Raw genomic sequence first — 19,595 nt, forward strand, 5'->3', positions numbered from 1 at the left:
TATTTGTTGAGAACTAATTCACTCTGGATGAGGAAGTATAAATGATCTGTGTCCAAAGTGTGTCAGGTCATGTATGTGACAGGGACAGCCAGGGGTCAGACCTGGGAGACGAGGTGTGTGCACAGGCTGGGTACGGAAGGCCTCTTGTAAGATGACATTTCCGCAGAGATGGGGAGGGAGAAAGGGAGAGCCATACCGGTTTTAAGGGGGCGAGCATTCTCTTCCTGCCCCATTGCACTTCCCAGTTTAATTCAAAGTCAAATGGCCCAAAAGAAAAGATTTAAAAATACCTTTCTACTACAAAAACATCTCTCTACCTGTCCTGTTCCGTCTTCTTTGCTTTGTTTTCGGCTATTTGGACTCAGCCAGCATGGCCTTTCCTGTGGCTGCAATCCGAGCACGGACTCAGACGACTCGCTGTGAGTGTGGAGGTTCTGGAAGTCCGTATTCCTCACCCCAGCTGCCCTCTGCAGAGCCCTTGCTTACGTTTGAAATGCATCTCCATCGCGAGGAAGACCCAGATGTTTGGAGGAGAAGAGAGTGCTGTTTCATGGCATTGGCGATGTAGGGCATTCAAATGCCAGCTCTTAACCATCAGGCTGCTTCTTTCTTTAAAAAATACCACAGGATTTATAAAGCACGTATACTAATTACATATGTTATATTTTACGTTAAATATAATGTGAAAAAGAGATGTTAGTAGTTACGTTAATTTTTCAGCTAGTCAAACACGGTGTTTTTTATCTTTTTCAACATTCTAACCTAGAGAGACAATTTAAAAAAGGTATCCTGTGACCTTAGCAGGCATTTTCCGGAGTTGTAGAGTGGACAGGACCTTTGGAGCTCCTTCCAATCTGATTCCTTACCGTCCGTCGGGAGGTCTGGAGGAAGGGGGGAGGGTGGGAGGGTGGAGACTCCAAAACCAACACCCTCTCGTCAGTTTCCTGGGTCAGCTTCAGGTCACGGTGTGCCTGTAGTGGAGGAAGAGCTGATGTCACGGTTATTTTACAAATGATCCCTGGAAGGTTTACACAGATTTGATTGGTTAACAACTAAGTTTTGACCTCACCTTTATTTGCCTTTGTGCTCCCTGTAGCAGCGCATGGCGCACCCACTTGATGGAGTCTCTCTAATCCAGTGGTTCCCAACCTTCTGGCCCTTTAAATACATTCCTCATGTTGTGACCCAACCATAAAATTATTTTTGTTGCTACTTCATAACTGTCATGTTGCGACTGTTATGAATCATAATGTAAATATCTGATATGCAGGATGGTCCTAGGCGACCCCTGTGAAAGGGTCGTTCGACCGCCAAAGGGGTCTCGACCCACAGGTTGAGAACCGCTGCTCTAATCGGTGTGTGACCGGTGCAATTAAAATAAGTAGGTGTGTATGTTGCGTGCTGTTGAGTCAGCTCCGCTCCTGGTGTCCCTGGGAATCGGCGATGTCCACAACGCCCAGTCCTCAGCAGCCCCGCTCAGCTCCTGTAAACTCCTGCTCTGCTGCTTTGATGGAGCCGATCCGTCTCATACGTGGTCTTCCTCTTTTCCTGCTGCCTCCTGTTGGTCCCAGCATCGCCGTCTTTTCCAGAGGACCCTGCCTTCTCATGACGTGCCCAAAGCAGGACAGCTTCAGTTTTGTCATCTTTGCCTCCAGCAATGTTCCTGGTTTAATTTGCTCTAGGACCCATGTATTCATCTTTCTGGTGTCCAGGGTGTCTGTGGAGCTCCCCTCCCTCACCGTCTTTCAGATGAAACGCCATTTTTTCCCATCAGCCCTCATCACTGGCCAGCGTTCACATCCGTGCCTAGTAAAGAGGAGTATGAGGGTGTGGATGATCTTAGCCTTGGTCTCCAACCACACACCTTTGCTCTTGATCTTTCCTAATTCTTCCATCAGTGCCCTGTGAGTCTCAGCCTTCTCCTGGCTTCTTGGCTCCGTTTAAATGGACAACGGAACCTACGTAAGCAACGTCTTTAACAATTTCGTTCGTCTTCATTGCCTTTGTTAAAATTGCCTATTTTTTTCTATTAAATGCAGTTCTGCTTAGGCTCTCTCTTCTTTCACTTTTGTCAAAAGTCATTTCAGATCATTGCTACTTTCTGCCACTAACATGGTGTCATCAGCATATCTTAAGTTCTACTTCTTCCACCAATTTTTACTCCTTCCTAAGTCTGGTCCACTTTTTCATATACCATGTCCTGTGTACATGTTAAACAAATAAGGAGGTAAAATGCACCCTGGTCTGACACCTGGGTCTATAGGAAACCATTCTTTCTCTCCATTTTCTGTCTTGAGAGTGGTTGGCTGTTCACAATAAAAACAACTTTGAAACCCAATGTTCTGTTACATTCTACCTATGAGACTTGAGTTCCTGGCTCAATAACAGTAGTGGCAAGAAAATGACAGGATGAATGAATGGAGCTCGCCCAGGGAAAGGCATGTAATAGAGCCCATTTTAATTGAGCCTGATATTTGTCACCAAATTTCATAAGACAGAAAGTAATACAGACTCGCAAGATTTAGGTCAGATTTTTGCTGGGCCAGATTTCCCATTTCAGCGTGTGCTCTCTGTAGATTTGTCTTTTCTGGACATTTCACCTAAATGGGGTCATACAGTACATAGTCTTCTGCGTCTGGTAAAAGTCTGTTAAAAGTACAGTGAATAGGAGAAATTCGAATATTTGTCTATTTTCTGTTCCATTGGTATTTACTTTTCTCTTTATTAATTCCTTCTATTTATTTTGGCTTAATTGGTGTCCCCCCACCCCAGATTCTTAAGATGGGAATTTATAGAATTGATTTGAAAGCTTACTTCTTTTCTAGCATTTATAGCTACAGAGCTCTTTCTAAGCACTGTTATATTTTTATCATCGTTTTGACACATTTTAAAAAATTTCCTGTGATTTCTTCTTTAACCCATGGGTGTTTTAGAAGTTTATTGTTTAATACACATACGTTTGGGGATTTTCTAAATACTTTATATTTATTGATTTCTAACCTTTTTCCAGTTGTGTTGAAAGAACACATTCTATAAGATTTCTGTTTTTTTGAAATCTATCGAGACTTAATATTTTGGCCTGGCATGTGGTCTATCTTGAAGGTTTCGTGTGTATTGGGGAAGAATGTATATTCTGCGGTTGTGGATGTAATAATCTGAAAATCGTTGGCCTCAAGGTGATTGGGAGGGAGTGCTGTTCAGATTTTTTAATCGGATTTTCTATATATTGATTTTTTGTGTGTGTTTCTATCACCAAGAGGCCAGTGTTGAGAATCTCTGGTTATAACTGGACATGCCTGTTCGTGCTCCTCTGTTTTAACCGTGTTCCCTCGTTTGTTTTCCTCTGTGGTTATTTCTGCAGCTTCATCTTTTACGTCCGCATTTAAGTGAGCACTTAGCCAGTCCCTTTATAGCTTGAATCGCTGTCCAGTGTGACTTCAGGTTTTTCAGAAATTTGATATGTAAAAGCTGCATGTGGAGATGTTCCCCACGAGAATTTATTTCCTCCGCCAGAAAACTGAACCAAAACGCGCTTGCTGGCGGTTGTCATTTACGTCACGGCGTTCGTGTTGCATATCTGATCCTGCTCTGCGTCTCCTGCAGTGGCAGCTGGGATGGGCTTGCTCGGCGACTGGCACCTGCCAGTGAACTAATGAGGAAAGATGTCACCAAAGCAAAAAGGTTGTCACGACTTGATAGACCCGCTGTGCACAAATGCTGAAAGCACTTTTGCAAAATAAGGTTTTAATGAAGCAGATTTATTTTCAAGGCAGGATGTCTTGGTGCCATGGCAGTTCCCACCTCTTCTCTTTCCTTGTCGTTTAGCCCTTCATAGCTCTCTGGTGGTGGGAGAGATTCGACTTCGTATATGAAGCCCTCCCCCTTACCTTTCTTATCCTTATCTGTTTCTCATTGCATCTTTTGAAAACAAATTTTGCTTTTTGTTGTGAGGTGTTTGTTTGTTTTTTGTTTCGTTTTTTGCATTTACACATTCAACTTAATAGTCTTATTTTCCTTTTTTGTCATTTCGATTACAGAAAAGCAATGTTGCATAGTGGGTACTAGCACTTGGAGTGCGGGAAACGAGTTAAGTCGGCTTGCGTGAATTGCGCGTACTCCGCGGGAGCCGTCTTAACTCGGTTCATATAGATTTGCGGTGGAATGCGGGAAACGTGTAAACTCGGGCCGATTGTAACTGCGTATTACCAAATATTTGTTTGTTTGCCGTTCACAAAGATACCTACCTGCGTATGCGAACCGTTTCATACCCATTGGGGTAATAGGTATCATAAAAATCCCTGATTTTGCGCGGGAAACCTAAATAATTGCCCGCGCCATCTTATATTTTGGCGGGAAATTCACCCGACACCGTAGTGCTAGCATAGACTGTGGAGCCAGATGGCCTTGGCGAAGTTACCTAACCTTTCTGAGCCTCAGTTTTATCATCTGTGAAATGGAGTTGTTAATGGGATTTTGGTTAGATACCTGTTAGAGCACTTAGAATAGTACCTGGCACATGGTAAGAGCCATACTGGTTTTTTGCTATCATTACTGTTTTTCTGTACTGACTTACTCTAATATCTAATTTTTAGCTTTCGAGTATTGATTTATAAATAATAGTCATGGTTTATTATTATGCATTTTTATTGAAAGTGTATAGAGATGGTTTTCCATGAAGAGTTTTAATAGGTTTGGAATAAATAACATTCATTTGCCACATTCTGGACATAATTATAAAATATCAGAGCTAATGGAACCTCGATATCACACAGGCTCCTTCCTCATTTTCTAAGGAGGGAATTAGGCTCTGTAAATGGAATGAGGGGCCTTGGCCCTCTGTTAACACTAACACTAAGACCAGGTGTGTGACTCCCAGTCCAATGAAGGTTCTTTAATATAATTTGAACTAGAGGCCCGGTGCACGAAATTCGTGCGGGGGCAGGGGGGAGTCGTCCCTCAGTTTGGCCTGCAATGATGCCAGCGTCCCTCACCCTGGCCTCCGGCCCGAGGCTCCTCCCCTCCCTTCCCCTCCCTCTGCGTGGCCGGGGTGCAGACGCTGGGCTTGTGTTGCCAGGGCGCCGCCGCCAGTGTCCCACCCTGGCCACTATGGGCGCTGCCATCTTTGTCGTGGAGTGATGGTTAATTTACATATTACTCTTTTATTAGATAGGATGATATAGTGTCCCTCCATAGTTTTGGCTAAACAAAAATGAGCCAATTCACAAACTTTTTCCACAAAACAATGCAGTGAATATACTGTCCAATTGGGTTTGCCGAGTTCTTGGTCCACCTGCTGCTGCAAACTTAGAAGTGCATCTCATCAGTAGGAACAGTGGCTGACTTCTTGGTGAAGAGGGCAGACCAAGCCAAGAGAATGACTCTTGTTCCCTCCTTGTATTAGTTCCTTGTTGTCATAGCAACAAAGCCACAAGTTTACTTGCTTAACACACACGACCATGTATTGTCTTACAGTCCTGATGTTGCAGGGCTTCCTTCTTTCTGAAGGCTCCCACTTCCTTGCCTTGAAAACACAAGCTGAACAGCTTATAGGAGCCGCCTGCCTTCTTTAGGTGGGGCTCCTTCCTCTCATCGTTCCAACCTCTTGTTTTTGTCGTCTCCTACTACTCTGACCTCCCGCCTCCCTCTTACGGGAACCTTGTGATTGCATTTGGCCCACTTGGGTAATCTCCCCTCTCAGGATCCGTAATCACATTCTCGAGGTCCCCTTTCCCATGTAAGGTAATGTTCACAGTTTCCAGGGATTTAGGATGTGGACATCTTTGAGGAAGGTGCATTATTCATTCTACCACATTCCCCAAAGCCATGAGAGTTGAGTCTTATTATTAATTTATTAATTAATTAATTTATTTATTTAATATATTTTTATTGATTTCAGAGAGAAAGGGAGAGGGAGAGAGAGATAGAAACATCAGTGATGAGAGAGAGTCCTCGATTGGCTGCCTCTTGCATGACCCCCACTGGGGACCAGGCCTGCAACCTGGGCATGTGCCCTTGACCAGAATCGAGCCCGGTACCCCTGAGTCCGCAGGCCAACACTCTATCCACTGAGCCAAACCAGCTAGTATGAGAGTCAAATCTTTTAAATAAATCACATGCTGGGAATATTTCAATACGGTGGTCTCCTCTCTGGATCTAAGTGCTAAACATAGGAGGATCCAGGGACCAGTGTGGGCTCAGGGGGGCTGGGACGAGTTTGTTTTTAAGATACTCCCCTATACACAATTTTCTTAGGAATGTAATTCAAAATGAGTGCTCTGAATACAGAGTCCCTTCCGGCTTTTGGAAGAAAAAGTTTAATGAAAGCATTCGCCTCTGTCATATTTGAGAAGTCCCCAGCCTATATCTCATCCGAGCACAGAACTGTGAGTTGGCTCGTCACACTCATCTGCGAAACTTGTGCAGCGTCGCTCTCCTTGTGGGCACAGCTAAACTCCAGGGGCTCGCGGTCTTGGGGCCCCGTGTGAGGGGAGGCGCAGATGAAGGGCGGAAGCCAGAGCTCCCAGGCAGAGGGAGTGCAGGATTGGCAGTGCCAGTGCCGCAGGAGGAGGAGGCGGCCAGGGAAAGGCGCTGGCCCCGTATAGGGCACTGTGCAGACTCCCAGGGCCTCTAATGGGGGGGCTGGACTAACAGAGGCAAAGACCTGCCCTGAGATGGTTCATCGGCTTGAAACCCGAGGGATGTTTGGACATGTTTTTGCAGGGGCTGTTTTCTGTGTGGGTGGCTGCTCATTACCCTTCGGCCGGAAGAGGCCGAGCGAGCTTGGAAGCTGTGGCTCAGGACCCCGCAGTTCACAGGCTCCTCCATGTACCCTGTCAGTGTGTCCGAGAGCAGCACGGCCTCAGTCACCCTCCATGTCTTTCTATTTAAAAAGCAGACCTGAGACTCAGCTGCTGTGGCCGATTCTGGTTTTGCTGGTTAAGTGTTGATCAGTGTGGGAAAGAACAGCTTCCCAATCGCTTCTCCCCTCCTCTGCCGCGCCGTCTGTGGAGTCGACGTGAATGAGCCTAGTGGGCGCCACCCCATGTTTGTGTGCGTAGATGTCAATTTATCTAGAAGGAAGCCTCTGTTTGGGATTCAGAGCGTTCTGTCCAAATCATTAATGACAGAAATATGAAGTATTTTCAAAAGCTTGGCATTTCAAAATGTACTCATATCATCTCGCTACTCCCAACAGATTTTGAAAAAGTAATAATAAGGACACAGTGACTGGAGCTGGAGCTGGGAATAGCTCATGCACATTAATATTCCCAGAACATTCAACACTTGAAAATAACTGGGGGAGGGAGGGTGACTCCTTTAGAGATTTGCATATAATTAATACAAAGTAATTCTTGTATTATTTTGAGTTGGTTATAATTAATGCAAATAGTTGCTGGATTATTCGGCTTCATGAATGTTGGCTTCCCTTAGAGGTGTTAGGACGGAGTATTAAGAAGTTGTTCTGATGGCGTTTGAGCAGAGGACAGGGAGACACTGCCGCGCTCTCCCAGATGCTGTGCTGGCTTTGCTGGCCCTGCCACTGTTGGGAAGAAATATTTCACGTCCTATTTCATTTCTAATCTCACAAGCACCTTCCCTGACAGCCGGTGACGTCAGGGTGCCCAGTCAGGGCGTGGCTTTGGGTGCCCGTCTTTTCCTGTAGCCGGCGGGAGAGAATGCCATCCCAGCCTCGCCCTCCTTCCTCGAAGACGGAATGAAGGTCAGGTTCACTGTTGCTCCCCAGCTGTTCAGTCTGAATCAAGCAGCAGGGACATGGGGACCTAGGATCTGCCTCTGCCTTCTGAAGAGCCACTGATCCCATAGCTGGACCTCACCTGTACTCGGCCCCTTGCCCTGGACTTTGGGCCATCTACAACATGTCACCAAGTCTTCGTGGGCCCCCCAAAGGAAAGCATCTCTCTCTTAAAGACCATGTTGTACAGCCCTCCTACCCTGTCTGCAGCTCTCGGAAGCCAGGGGCTGGCTGACTCCTAGCCCACGAGTGATGCGGTCTCACTGGGAGGGGAAGGCCTGTGGCCGTAATGCCCATGTCGCAATAATTGCTTTTCTGTACCGCGTGCCACTGATGGTATGAGCTGTCGGACCTTGCCGCTTGATAAACTGGGCAATAATAATTCATTCCGCTTTCCGTCAGCTGTGCTTATCTTCAGCTTTGTGACTTGCACCAGTTTTTGCCACAAGGAGAAACTGTGTAGTTTGGTTTTTCTCCGCCTTTAGTGACAACATCAGTTGCATTTGTAGTCTAAGAACTGCTTTGCCCTCCTCTGGGAAACCAGATAGATTTACTGGAGACGACAGAGGGTGCGTCGTTTGGAAGAGAGACCGGAGCTTGAATGCCTCTGCTTGGCAGAGTTTCCATCTAATCGATCTTCATGGGAACTGGGAGGAATGGATTGCAGGTGCAGTAGCATCCAGTTTATAGTACATGTCAGACTTCCTTACCATGCCCCCCCCCCCCCCATCTGCTTGTGTGAAATATTTATATTTGAACATCACTTTTTCTAGAACATTCAGACTATCTGTGCCTAAGTCCCATTTACCATTTAGGCTTATACCATTGTTCATGTTGTATTTTCGCCACATTTACATCTGAATCAGTTTTGTGAATTCCAAGTTTAATTCTATGTAACAGTAACAGTAGAAATGTCATAGTTAAATATAAGCAATAACACACCCCAAGATGTGGAAATGAATTTGTGACAGGCTACGTCAAACTAAAAGTTAACGAAGACCAATCCTTCATATGAGGTTTGCAGGGACAGAATGATAGAAGCTTGCCATTTCTCAATGTCCAGTTCTTTAAATCACAGTTAACCTCGCATTTTAATTATTTTGGAATACCGCAGAAAAAAACATGCTTTATCCTCTAGAAATGACCCAGTTATTTGTAGAGCCCTGGGTGGTTCCTGATCCTTAGCATGAAGAGCTGGACCTTCCAGCAGAACCTGGGACAGTCTGTTCCCAAGCAGCACGCTTCCCTCCGTGGCGGGGAGTCTTCCGCCCCAGCGAAGCCTGACCCTGTAGGATGTGTTTTCCAAAGTGTAGTTTCGCTTAACACGTACCTTCCCAGTCCCCATCCCAGGCCCCTGAGCAGCCTCTCTGGGGTGAGGCCTGGGAACCTGCAGTTTATGAAACTGTCCCACGTGTACCTGGTACACAGCAGAGTTGAAGGGCTGCTTAGCATTTATGCGTCGTGGAGACCTGCTCTGTTGGGTTTATGGGACACATTATTTTTATATGATGGTGACTATTTTGCCCTTCTCCTTCTTACCCTCAGGGCTGGTCCATCATGTCTGTAACCTGTTCACCGAAACGGCCACACTGTGCTTGGACGTGGACAATAGAAACAACAACGAGACGGCCGCCGCGCTGCTCTGCTCCCTGCTGGACGTGCTGCACGGCATGCTGACCTACACGTCTGGGGTCGTGCGGCTGGCCCTGCAGGTAGGGGCCACGGCCCAGGTCTGGCACAGCCCTGCACCGCACCACACCCCCGCCAGTCTCGTCTTGCTATTCTGCCTCTAAAGTGTCTTTACTTTTCAAAAAGCACTTATGTCCTGTAGAGAGAGACTATCAAATAAGCCATCTTTGGTGACCAATGCCAAGAACAGATCATGTGATTACAAAATCGGAAAGGAAAGCGGGAGGGGCCTCAGCAGAGACTTGACGATCTCTAATCGGGGAACCGTTCCTGGCTGAGATCAGTAGCCCTACGTGTACCCGGGGCTGGCCACGCAGTGTGCCGCCTTTCCTGCCCACGGATGGGGCCCCGCCGCCCCAGTGGGAAACGTCAGCTTGCCAGGAGCAGTGGGTCAAGATTTTAGGCCCATGCATCCATTCACACACACACATGTTTATATACACATGTACACACATCCATAACGCAACTTGTAAACACACACTTGCTCTCCCTTATGACCAGTAACACGGAATTGCAGGTGGATTTGAGACTTAGAAGTGTATTCAGTCCATGTGCCCCAAACTGTTCTGTGCTCTATGAAGGAAGGGGACATGGGTTTGTTAAGTACTTCCCATGTTAGATGCCTCCACATGTCTGTTTCATGTACTGCTCCCTCTCTGACTGAGTCAGCTGATACTTAGGTCGCATGAAAGCACACAGCTGATATGAATCCACTGTTACACTCCGAATCCTGGTAGATTGCAAGAGGCGTATGTCGAGCGATAGCCTGTTGGCTTGAGTCGATGCAGAAGCTAGCGGGGAGACCACACTGTTTTGATACCTCGCCAAGAGCCAGCGTAGCAGAGCCAAGAATGAATCCCGCGAGCCTGGTTTAGGCTCTGTTACTCATCATTGTGATAACTGGTAACTTTTACCTCCAGCGAAGCTGCTCGAGTGTTTAGCCTATCTAGTGTGGTTGGTAAGTCATTCCAAGATCTCCTCGACAAACATGGTCGTTAGTGTTTGCCGCACACTTGTAAAGCCAGTGGGTGAAAATGGCCTCGGAACTATTTAGTTGTTTTCTTTGCTCATCTGGAATCTTTCTGAATGAACAGCAGAGCATTGTTAAGTACTTGTGGAATCCTGAATTAAGGTTTCTCTTAGCTTTTCCTCTCGTGTCTCTTCAGAGAATAGCTGTTCTTATTTCAGTGTCTGTAGGAGTTTTATGTAAATCTTCAGGATGTGGTTGCTAGTTATGTTCATAGATACGTTGATGATATCAATCTGTGAAAGAAATGTTTTGTAGATTGTACATATAAAAGGGATCAGGCCCAGCCAGTGTGGCTCAGTGGTTGAACATCAACTCATGAACCAAGAGGTGGTTCAATTCCCGGTCAGGGCACATGCCTGGGTTGGGGCTCGATCCCCAAGGAGGAGAGCATGCAGGAGGCAGCCAGTCAATGATTCTCTCTCATCATTGATGTTTCTCTCTCCTCCCTTCCTCTCTCTAAAATCAATAAAAACATATTTAAAAATTTTTTTTAAGGAATCAGAAGTTCAGAAATTCCAGAGCAACAGAAATCTCTTATTAGAAGTGATTATTAGGTTGATAGTCAAGGTTGTTAAAAAGAAAACTCCTTAATAGAATTATTTTCTAATTCTTTCTTTCTGTGCTAGTGTACCAGTAGATCACTGTTTTTAATTTTCTCATTTTCTTCAACACCACTGCATACTTTACTGCTGTCGTCTTTCTAAATCCTCTGCTCTATCATCTGCCATGTATTGCTTTTGGCTTCACTCCCGACTTTGATCTGCAGGGCACCTGGCGTCAGTCTGAGAGAGGGGAGTCCTTGAGCCCAAGTGAGGGGAAAGGGTTGGGAAGAGAAACAGAGTGTGCACCAAAGACACCGTCTCCTGGAACACGGAGCCGTCGGTACTGTCCGAGCCACCAGCCACCTCTCCCATCATACACACGCTCCACACCGGAGGGTCTCCCGCATTCCTAAACGTCTAACGCAGTCGTTCTCAACCTTCTGGCCCTTTAAATACAGTTCCTCATGTTGTGACCCAACCATAAAATTATTTTCGTTGCTACTTCATAACTGTAATGTTGCTAACCAATCCAGCCACTTCTTTCAAACCCGGCTGCTACCACCCCGCTCAGTGAAATAAAAAAAACACAGAGGAAGTATTGAATGAAATATGTGTATTCTATAGCAAACAAAATTACTAATCGGTGTCTTTTCCAGGATGAAACTATGCCTGTCTGTGTTAGAAATCCCTGGAATTAGACAGTTCTGTAGAACTCCTAAAAGGAGGCACACTTAGAATGAAAGTCACTCGCTTCCCATCTCTGATTTTAATTTCAGTTGAAGCCTATACTTTCTAGACCTTCTCTGAAGACTTTGCATGCAGTATTCTGTTGGACACGTATTCTAGGTGTCACTTGTGGGGGGGTGTGCCTGCGGAGAAGGAAATACGGCAGGATGCATTAGGTGTGCATCGTCTAACGTGCAGAATATGCCCGGGCAGAGGCGCGGGAGATGTGGAGTCGTAGAGCCTCGCTCATCCTCCGGCTTTGTCCCCACGGAATGTGGGAGTTCACACGAACTGCTTTACTTCTCTGCGCGTCAGTCTCCTCACCCGAACAACGGGGACAGGAGCCCCTCCTTCAGGCTGGTGTCCACTGCAGCCTGTGGACATCACTTCCCCAGGGACAGCCTTGTTGGCACTTTCTCTGTGGACCACCCGGTCTGCCTCTGCGGCCCGAGCTGGTGGCCGTGGCCGTGGTGCACCCGTTGTCACGTGTGCACCTTCTGTTCAGGGGGCCGAGGGGGAATACCTCCGCAGCCGTGTTTATGTGCCCGGCTGGGGGGAGCTGTCTCCAGGGCCAAGCTGACTAATCTCCAAGACCCCCTCCTCTTCCCTCCTTCAAGGCGCAGAAGTCTGGCTCCGAGGGCGACACTCAGGCCGCGGAGGACCTGCTGCTGCTCAGCAAACCCCTGACAGACCTCGTCAGCCTGCTCATCCCACTGGTAAGGGCTCACCTGTTCATGTGTCTCTCCAAACACTGCCGGGGCTGAAGTAATGCTATTTGAATTTCATGATGTCTGGAGTCTTCATGCTATTTTAATTCCTTTCAAAACTAGAGCCAGGAGAAATTTCAGAGGCTCATTTGGCTTGGAATGACTACATTTCTACTTTATTTAAAACCAGGTGGCTTAGATGTTTAAGGAAAGCAGAATCTCAGATCCTTCTTAATGAATGTGAGGTTTTAAAAAAATGCAGGAAATGAGTTCTGGGAAGGAAAAGATTTTGTTATGGGCATCAGTTCTCTTTCAAAACAGTTTTTAGGGTTGTGCTTGGCATGCAGGGCTCCCCAGAAACAAAGAAGGGGAGCATGTCCCCCAATTCTGCAGAATTAGGATGAAATAAGTGGAATTAGATAAAAATAGGCGAGGCTACATAAGACCACGGAATACAGGAAAAGAGCCCAACAGAACCTTGGAGTTTGGGCCAACTCAGAGGACTCACCACATAGACACGTGGCCACCCGCCCCCTCCCCTTCACCGGCCAGAGCAGTCAGTCAGAGGGCCGGCGGATGGTATTCCACAAATCCCCCTGAAAACCTCTCCAGATTTGGGGATCCAAGGACTAGGGGTGCAGGTGACCAAGGGAACGAATCATTTGTGGCCTCACCCTTCAGTTCTCCAAGGCTGCGAAGGTTTCCCTTTCCTGCCCTCTGGCTTGAAGGAAGGCAAGTGCAGTTCGGAAGACAAATTCTATGGGCTTAATTGCATTCATCAAATAAAGGTTTGGTTTAACCGAGAAAGAAAAAGGGGGGAACCAGTCAGTGCTGGCTTAGCTACACTAATAAAAGACAAACATGCAAATGGACCACACTTTCACTATGCCTCAAGCCACGCCCACCGGCCAATCAGAGCGACTATATGCAAATTAACCCAACCAAGATGGCGGCCGGCAGCCACAGAGCTGGAGCGAGCAGGAGGCTTGCTTGCTCCAGTGATGGAGGAAGCCAAGCTTCCCCGCCTGCCACGGCCAGCTCTGAGCTCCACTAAAAGCAACAAAGTTTCAATTATAGAAGGTAAACAAACCCCAGATACCTGCTTTCAGCCAGCCGTGGCCATGGAGCTGGAGCGAGCAGGCGTGGGTTTCCCCTGGTGATGAAGGAAGCCAAGCTTTCCGCAGGCCTCTGCTAAAGGCAACAAAGTTTCAATTATAGAAGGTAAATAAATCCCAGAAAAAAAAAAGGAGAGGCTGGGAGCTTACATCACCAGGGGGCTTGGCCAGCCTGAAAATAGCCATCAGCCCCTCACCCAGGCTGGCCAAACCTCCATGGGGTGAGGGTCCCCACTGGGGTGGACATCCTCCGAGGGGTCCCACACTGCAAGGGGGCATAGGCCGGGCTGAGGGACGACCCCCCCCCCTCCCACCCCCCAGTGCACAAATTTTTGTGCACCAGGCCTCTAGTATTAAATAATAACGCATGTGGAATAGAGGGTCACAGAGAGGCAGTGGGCTCACAATGACGTGGGGGAACAGCCTGAACCCCAGGGGACTGGCCGTGCCCCAGACAGAGTGGGAGAATCTCTGGTGTCGAGCTTGGCATGAAGTTACGGGAAAATAGCAGCAGGAACCAACTGCTCCAGCTCCAGCCCGAGGGCTGGACTCTGGCAGCCAGCTCTCGTGAGGGCAGGAAACGGGAGTTTCCATGGACCGGAGAGAAGGTTCTAACACAACCACGTGCTCTTGTATAAAAGACTGAAAACAGCATGTGTGCGTATACTAGTACAGATAGATACAATATATTATGTAGGATGGTAATTGTATTTATAGCAAATAAGATAAAAAATGGTTTAAGGAAGTCAGATGGAGAATTCATTATAGATAAATTTCTAGGACTCTATTTCACACTCATGTTTGTGAAAGTTTCGATGTTTACACATTCTGAGATTTGTTTGCTCTTATTGTTAAACGTATCTTTGGTCTTAATTTCATTGTCTTATGTTATATTTTCTTTCTAAATGTCTTTCTGTATTGAATATAAGATTTAATGCGTGCGAGCACACACACACACACACACACACAGAAAACCTTTAACAGGACAAAGAAGGATGTCACAGTGGTAAGGAAGAAAGTGCACAGGCACAGATGAACGCAATCAGAAGGGCAGGATGCATGCAGGCAGAAATAAGCAGCAGCAACAACACAGTAGTATTGAGTATTGAGATGCGACACATCTTCCTCCTTGCCCGACCAGCCACGTGGATAAAAATAATAATGTAGATCAGGAGTCGACAGACTAGGGCCTGTGGACCAACTCTGGCCCACTGCCTGCTTTGTAAATAAAGTTTTATTGAATACAGCCACAGGGACAATTTGTTTACACATCGCCTGTGGCTGCTTTTGCACCTCAGTGGTGGAGTTGAGTTACAGCAGAATCCTTAAAGCCCATAAGCCTAGTTATTTACTGTCTGGCTTTTTATATAAAACATTGGTTAACTCCTCTATAAAAAATACAAAAACGTGAATAAGATTGATCTAATAGAAAACATACCCACCTCTAATAGAAACTTGACTAAGATTATCTAATAGAATTTTATCCACCTCTGTACCCTGAAAATAGAGACTGTACCTTCTGTTCAGTTTTTTGGCAGCATTTTTAAAAAAAGTTAGCCATACGTTATGTTATAAGAATGTCAATAAATTCCAAAGCATAGGAATTCTTTAACCGTAATACAATTAAACTAGAAGGAAAGTTACAAACAATGGAAGATGCACTGTTAGCAGATATTCCCTGTGAGTACGATCCAAGACTAACACGTCGTGACTGTCAGCCTGGGTCCCATCAGGAGACAGAGACCACACAGCGATGTAAACAGGAGGATTTTAATACAGAGAATGAGTAAGCTATGCCAGGAGAGTAACGGTGAGATGTTAAAGGGACTCTCTGGGAAACCGTTAGCTCAGGGAGAGTGCCCACGGAAGGATAAACTTGACAGGGGCCCCTCCCCAGGGTACAGGCCAGACCTCACTGGAGAAGGCCTGCTGCAGCCCACAGGCCGTGGAGCCATTCGCTGGGGTGCTCAGGCCAGAGCGGGCCATGTCCCTGGACATGCAGGAAGTGACCCTTCAGGGTACAGCCGGATCCCAGCCAGGGGGCAGGTTCTCAGAGGGAAGCAGGTGCCGCTGCTAGTGGGGGGGTTTGGGGTGTCCAGTGTTTGCACAGAGGGGACCACAGACATGTGCAAGAGACAGGTAAGGGGGTGCACGTGGGAAGCCTGGAGTGCACTGTACGCATTGGGGCGGTTGACAAGGCTGATCACAGGCCAGGCGGGTGAAGGTTGCTGAGGCCCATAGTTAGGTCACATCCCTACCAGATGCCATCACACCCACACTTGTGACCGACAGTGCAGAGCCCCTCCCTGCAGTGTATTATCCGAGGGTTTCCCAGCTTCCTGCGACTCTGTGCTCATGTTATTAGTAACTGGCTCATACTTGGGCTCTAATGTATTGGCTGATGTCTGCCTGACGTGTGTGAGCAGTAACTGTGAGATATGTACCTGCACACATATCCCCAGAGTCCTTAGGTTTGAGAATGGTGTGTGAGCAGTAACTGTGAGATAGATATGTACCTGCACACATATCCCCGGAGTCCTTAGGTTTGAGAATGACCCTAACCCTAACCCTAACCCTAACCCTAACCCTAATTAAATTAGAAAGCATTAGAAAGCAAGACCTTTGCAATATGTCTCCTCTGGAAAAGATTAACACGTTTTCAGCTGTGTACAAAGTGGGGAAAAGTAATATGCTATTGAGAGCCAAAGATACATTTTACAGTGGTGGTTAAAAAATGTAATAGGTTACCGAGGGCGCAGCTGGAATTTCATTCCCAGAGGGAAATATAAACAGACTTTTCGTTTTCATCTGACTCAGATAATTTTGGAAGCATTTTGCCTGAAGGCAGGTGAATGAACTTGTTAGCTTTTGAGGTTCTTTCCAGAAACCAAAGTAAACATACTTATCCTTAGGAGATGAAACCCGTCAGCCCATAATTTATGACCTGAATTTGTACCATACACCAGAAGGATCACAGTGAAATGCAGGTATGACACAGTGATTCTTAGTCCTTTCTGAGCTGCTTTGAGAATTGGAAAATTCCAAACTCTCTTCTCAGAAAAATGCCTAGAATCACTTATATGTAAATTATGCACACAATTCACTATTTCAGGGGGCTCTTTGAACCCTCACTTGGGAACTGTGGTATAACACATGGCGAATGAAAGATTTAACAAGTTGACCATGTCTCCTGAAGAAAAGATAGAACAAGGTAATTGTTTGACCTAAATATTTTATTTCTTAAGAGGAGAAAAAGGGAAGCCAGACTCTATATCCTAGATACATTTTGTAACAGATAGTTCCTGCAAGAAATTATGCCACAGCCTCCTGCTCCATCAATTAAATAAGTTACTCACAAATTTGTGAGACTTTAAAAAATGTTTTCTTTTTTAAAAATTTATCATGATTCCCGTCTTATATTCTCCCACCATAATGGAATTAAACTTTAAATCAATAAAAGATTTTTGGAAAATCCCAAAATATTTGGAACTAAATAACACAGTACCAAATAATCATGGACCAAATAAAAAAAATAATTAAATTAGAAAGCATTCCTGAACTGAATAAAAATGCAAACACTCCATATCAGAATTTGCTGGATGCTTGTAAAGCAGGACTTGGGGGAGGGAAGCTTTTAGCCCTCAGTCACTCTTGTGTGGGGAAAGGAGAAAGGGCTCTGTGAGCTCAGCTTCTACCTTACGAGGCTAGAAATAGGAGAGCAAATGGCTGTGACGCTGCTGTAGTCAGTAGTGAGGTGTCAGTGCAGAGATACTTGAAGGTCACGGATATGTACAGTATCTTGATGGTGGTACACTTACGTATGTGCGGTTTATGGCATGTCAGCTGTGCTTCAAGAAAACTTACACAAGTCATCCGGGCGTTGCTCTGTTGTTTTCCTTTCTTCCTGAGTCAGGTGCCCTGGTAGTCATTGTGTTTGGTGGCTCTGTGTCTTCGTTTGAGGCTTCCTTCCTATCCAGGTGGTACAGTCACCTCGTTTCTCTCCCGAGTCCCCCAGTGCAGACGCGTATCTGATGCCCAGGTGTCCATCGCGTGCTGACGCTGGGTTTCATCACAGATCCGGGCCCGAGCCTGCAGGGGATTGGCCCGGGGTCTGTGGGTGGAGTGGCTGGTCAGCCTCCTCTTGCGGCCAGGAATCCCAGCCCCCACTCTGTGCCTGGCTTTTATCTTTGCCCTTGGGGGGAGGGGGGTGGCCCCGTTACATTGAAGATCCATTTCCTGGCCGCTCCTTCTGACTGCTTTTGAACTTCAAGCTTTTGTGTGGTCCACAGAGTTATTAATCTGTATCTTTAAATGTTTATTTTGGTTATGATGGAGGTAGTGGTGTGAATTTTGAAGTCTCACCCACTATCTTGACTGAACTCACATGTCTGTTTAGTTCCCAGCCCTCTCCCTGGCACTTTTCAAGTGCTCAATAAATAATTGTGGGATGCACGAATAAGGCCCCAAAACCCAGGATATCGTAAATCTAGTATATACAGAACTAAATTATGATGTGAGCTGATTTATGTCATGCTCCACGTATGTTTATATAAAGTGCACAGAAGAAGCAAGGGTGGAGTGATTTATACCAAGGGCTTAACTGTATTTCTCAGCAGTTTTTTACTTAAAAATAAATGGCTTCCTGTGCTGTCTCCTCCCCCTTTTTTTGGGGTGGGGGGTGGTTATTATAATGAACATGGATTTCAGAATATGCAATAAAGTTATTTTTATCTTGAAAAAAGTAGACAAATGAACAATGAATGACCCGACTCTTCCCGAGTTGAGGACCTTTGTCACCCAGGAGCGTTCAGATGTGTCCGTCACCCTCGTGAGGTGGGACCACGGGGACTTCTGGCCTCTGCCCAGAGTGCGGTGTGCAAGGCGGCGAAGCGAGGCTCGCTGCCAGCACTTTTCCTGCCAAAGGTCCCGACGCTCTCGCCCTCAGATGGAGAGAAGTCTCTGGAACATCATTTAGCTTCATATGCCTTCTACACCTTATCCTTGTTTTGTGAACAGTCAAATTTTCTTTCCTAAATTTGGATTCGAAATCCCAGAGTGAAATTGGAGAGGTGACTCCAAGCTTCCCAGGTGATTCGACCACCCCACTCTCTTTGCCCGGCCGGCACCGTGGGAAAAGGTCATACATGTCCACCAGCTCTGCACCCCGAGTTTCTCACCGGAGCTGCTGTCAACAGAATCCACTCGTGACCCTGCCAGGAAAGGCCAGCATACTGTTGTGTTGAGTGGGTGGCCCGCCTGCGGGCTCTGCTGGGCTGTCATGAGCTGTTACCTGGTCCTCCAACACAGGCAGGTAGATGTGACTCAGCAGAACATAAAACTCGATGTTGACCTCTAAAATGTTGCTCTTCTGCTTTCATACTCAGCTGCATGTCTTGGCACCTGTGCCACATCCATGAAATATAAGAATAGCAGTTTCTTGTACAAAAAAGCAGATGTGGGTTTTTGGATCTATATTACTTACGACAATTGCCGATCGTAATTAATTCTCGAGGCCTTGCCTGAGGGAGCGGGCCTGTGCCCCCCTCTGCCGAGGACACGTCACCAGCAGCAGCCCCGAATCTGATCTCTAAGTACAGTCAGAGAGCATGGCTGCCCGGCCCCCTTCCCAAGCCGGCATCCGGGGCAGATGGCCCCTGACATGTCCTTATCCAAGACCCCGTGCAGCCCGTTGGCACAGCTCGTAAGGCACCGCTTCACCCACTTCGTTCGAAAGCTTCACCGGGAGTTAAAATGACTGTTTCCTGCCGACAAGCCAGTGGCTGGATTAGAACATCTGTGCCAGCCCCTGCAAGCTCCATCATTTTAAAATTCACTCAAGGGACAATGAACAATCAGTTTGACATGGGACAGTGTTTTTAAAGTGTATCAACCAGAAATACTCTTAAGGAATATTGGTTGCATGCAGTTCTGTCTTCCCACTCTTAAAGTAATTGTACTCATATTAAGTACAAAGTTACAACTTACTCTCATGTACAATTTTGTTTAGCAATCTTTGGCTTACCTGGGATCATG

At 46.5% G+C, this 19,595-nt stretch overlaps 1 protein-coding gene across 3 annotated transcripts in view; it reads left to right on the forward strand.

Annotated features, from left to right (window-relative positions):
• ULK4 (unc-51 like kinase 4) overlaps window positions 1–19,595 on the forward strand; it is a 252,749-nt gene that overhangs the window by 154,699 nt on the left and 78,455 nt on the right. For all 3 annotated transcript variants that reach the window (XM_070391531.1, XM_070391532.1, XM_070391530.1), the window contains exons 33-34: window positions 9,299–9,465; window positions 12,358–12,456. In XM_070391531.1, the coding sequence (XP_070247632.1) occupies window positions 9,299–9,465; window positions 12,358–12,456 (266 nt within the window). The remainder of the gene's footprint in view (window positions 1–9,298; window positions 9,466–12,357; window positions 12,457–19,595) is intronic.

This window comes from Myotis yumanensis, unplaced genomic scaffold, assembly GCF_028538775.1.
Source record: "Myotis yumanensis isolate MYYU_CA2020_CCGP unplaced genomic scaffold, mMyoYum1.0.hap1 SCAF_14, whole genome shotgun sequence".
Taxonomy (NCBI): domain Eukaryota; kingdom Metazoa; phylum Chordata; class Mammalia; order Chiroptera; family Vespertilionidae; genus Myotis; species Myotis yumanensis.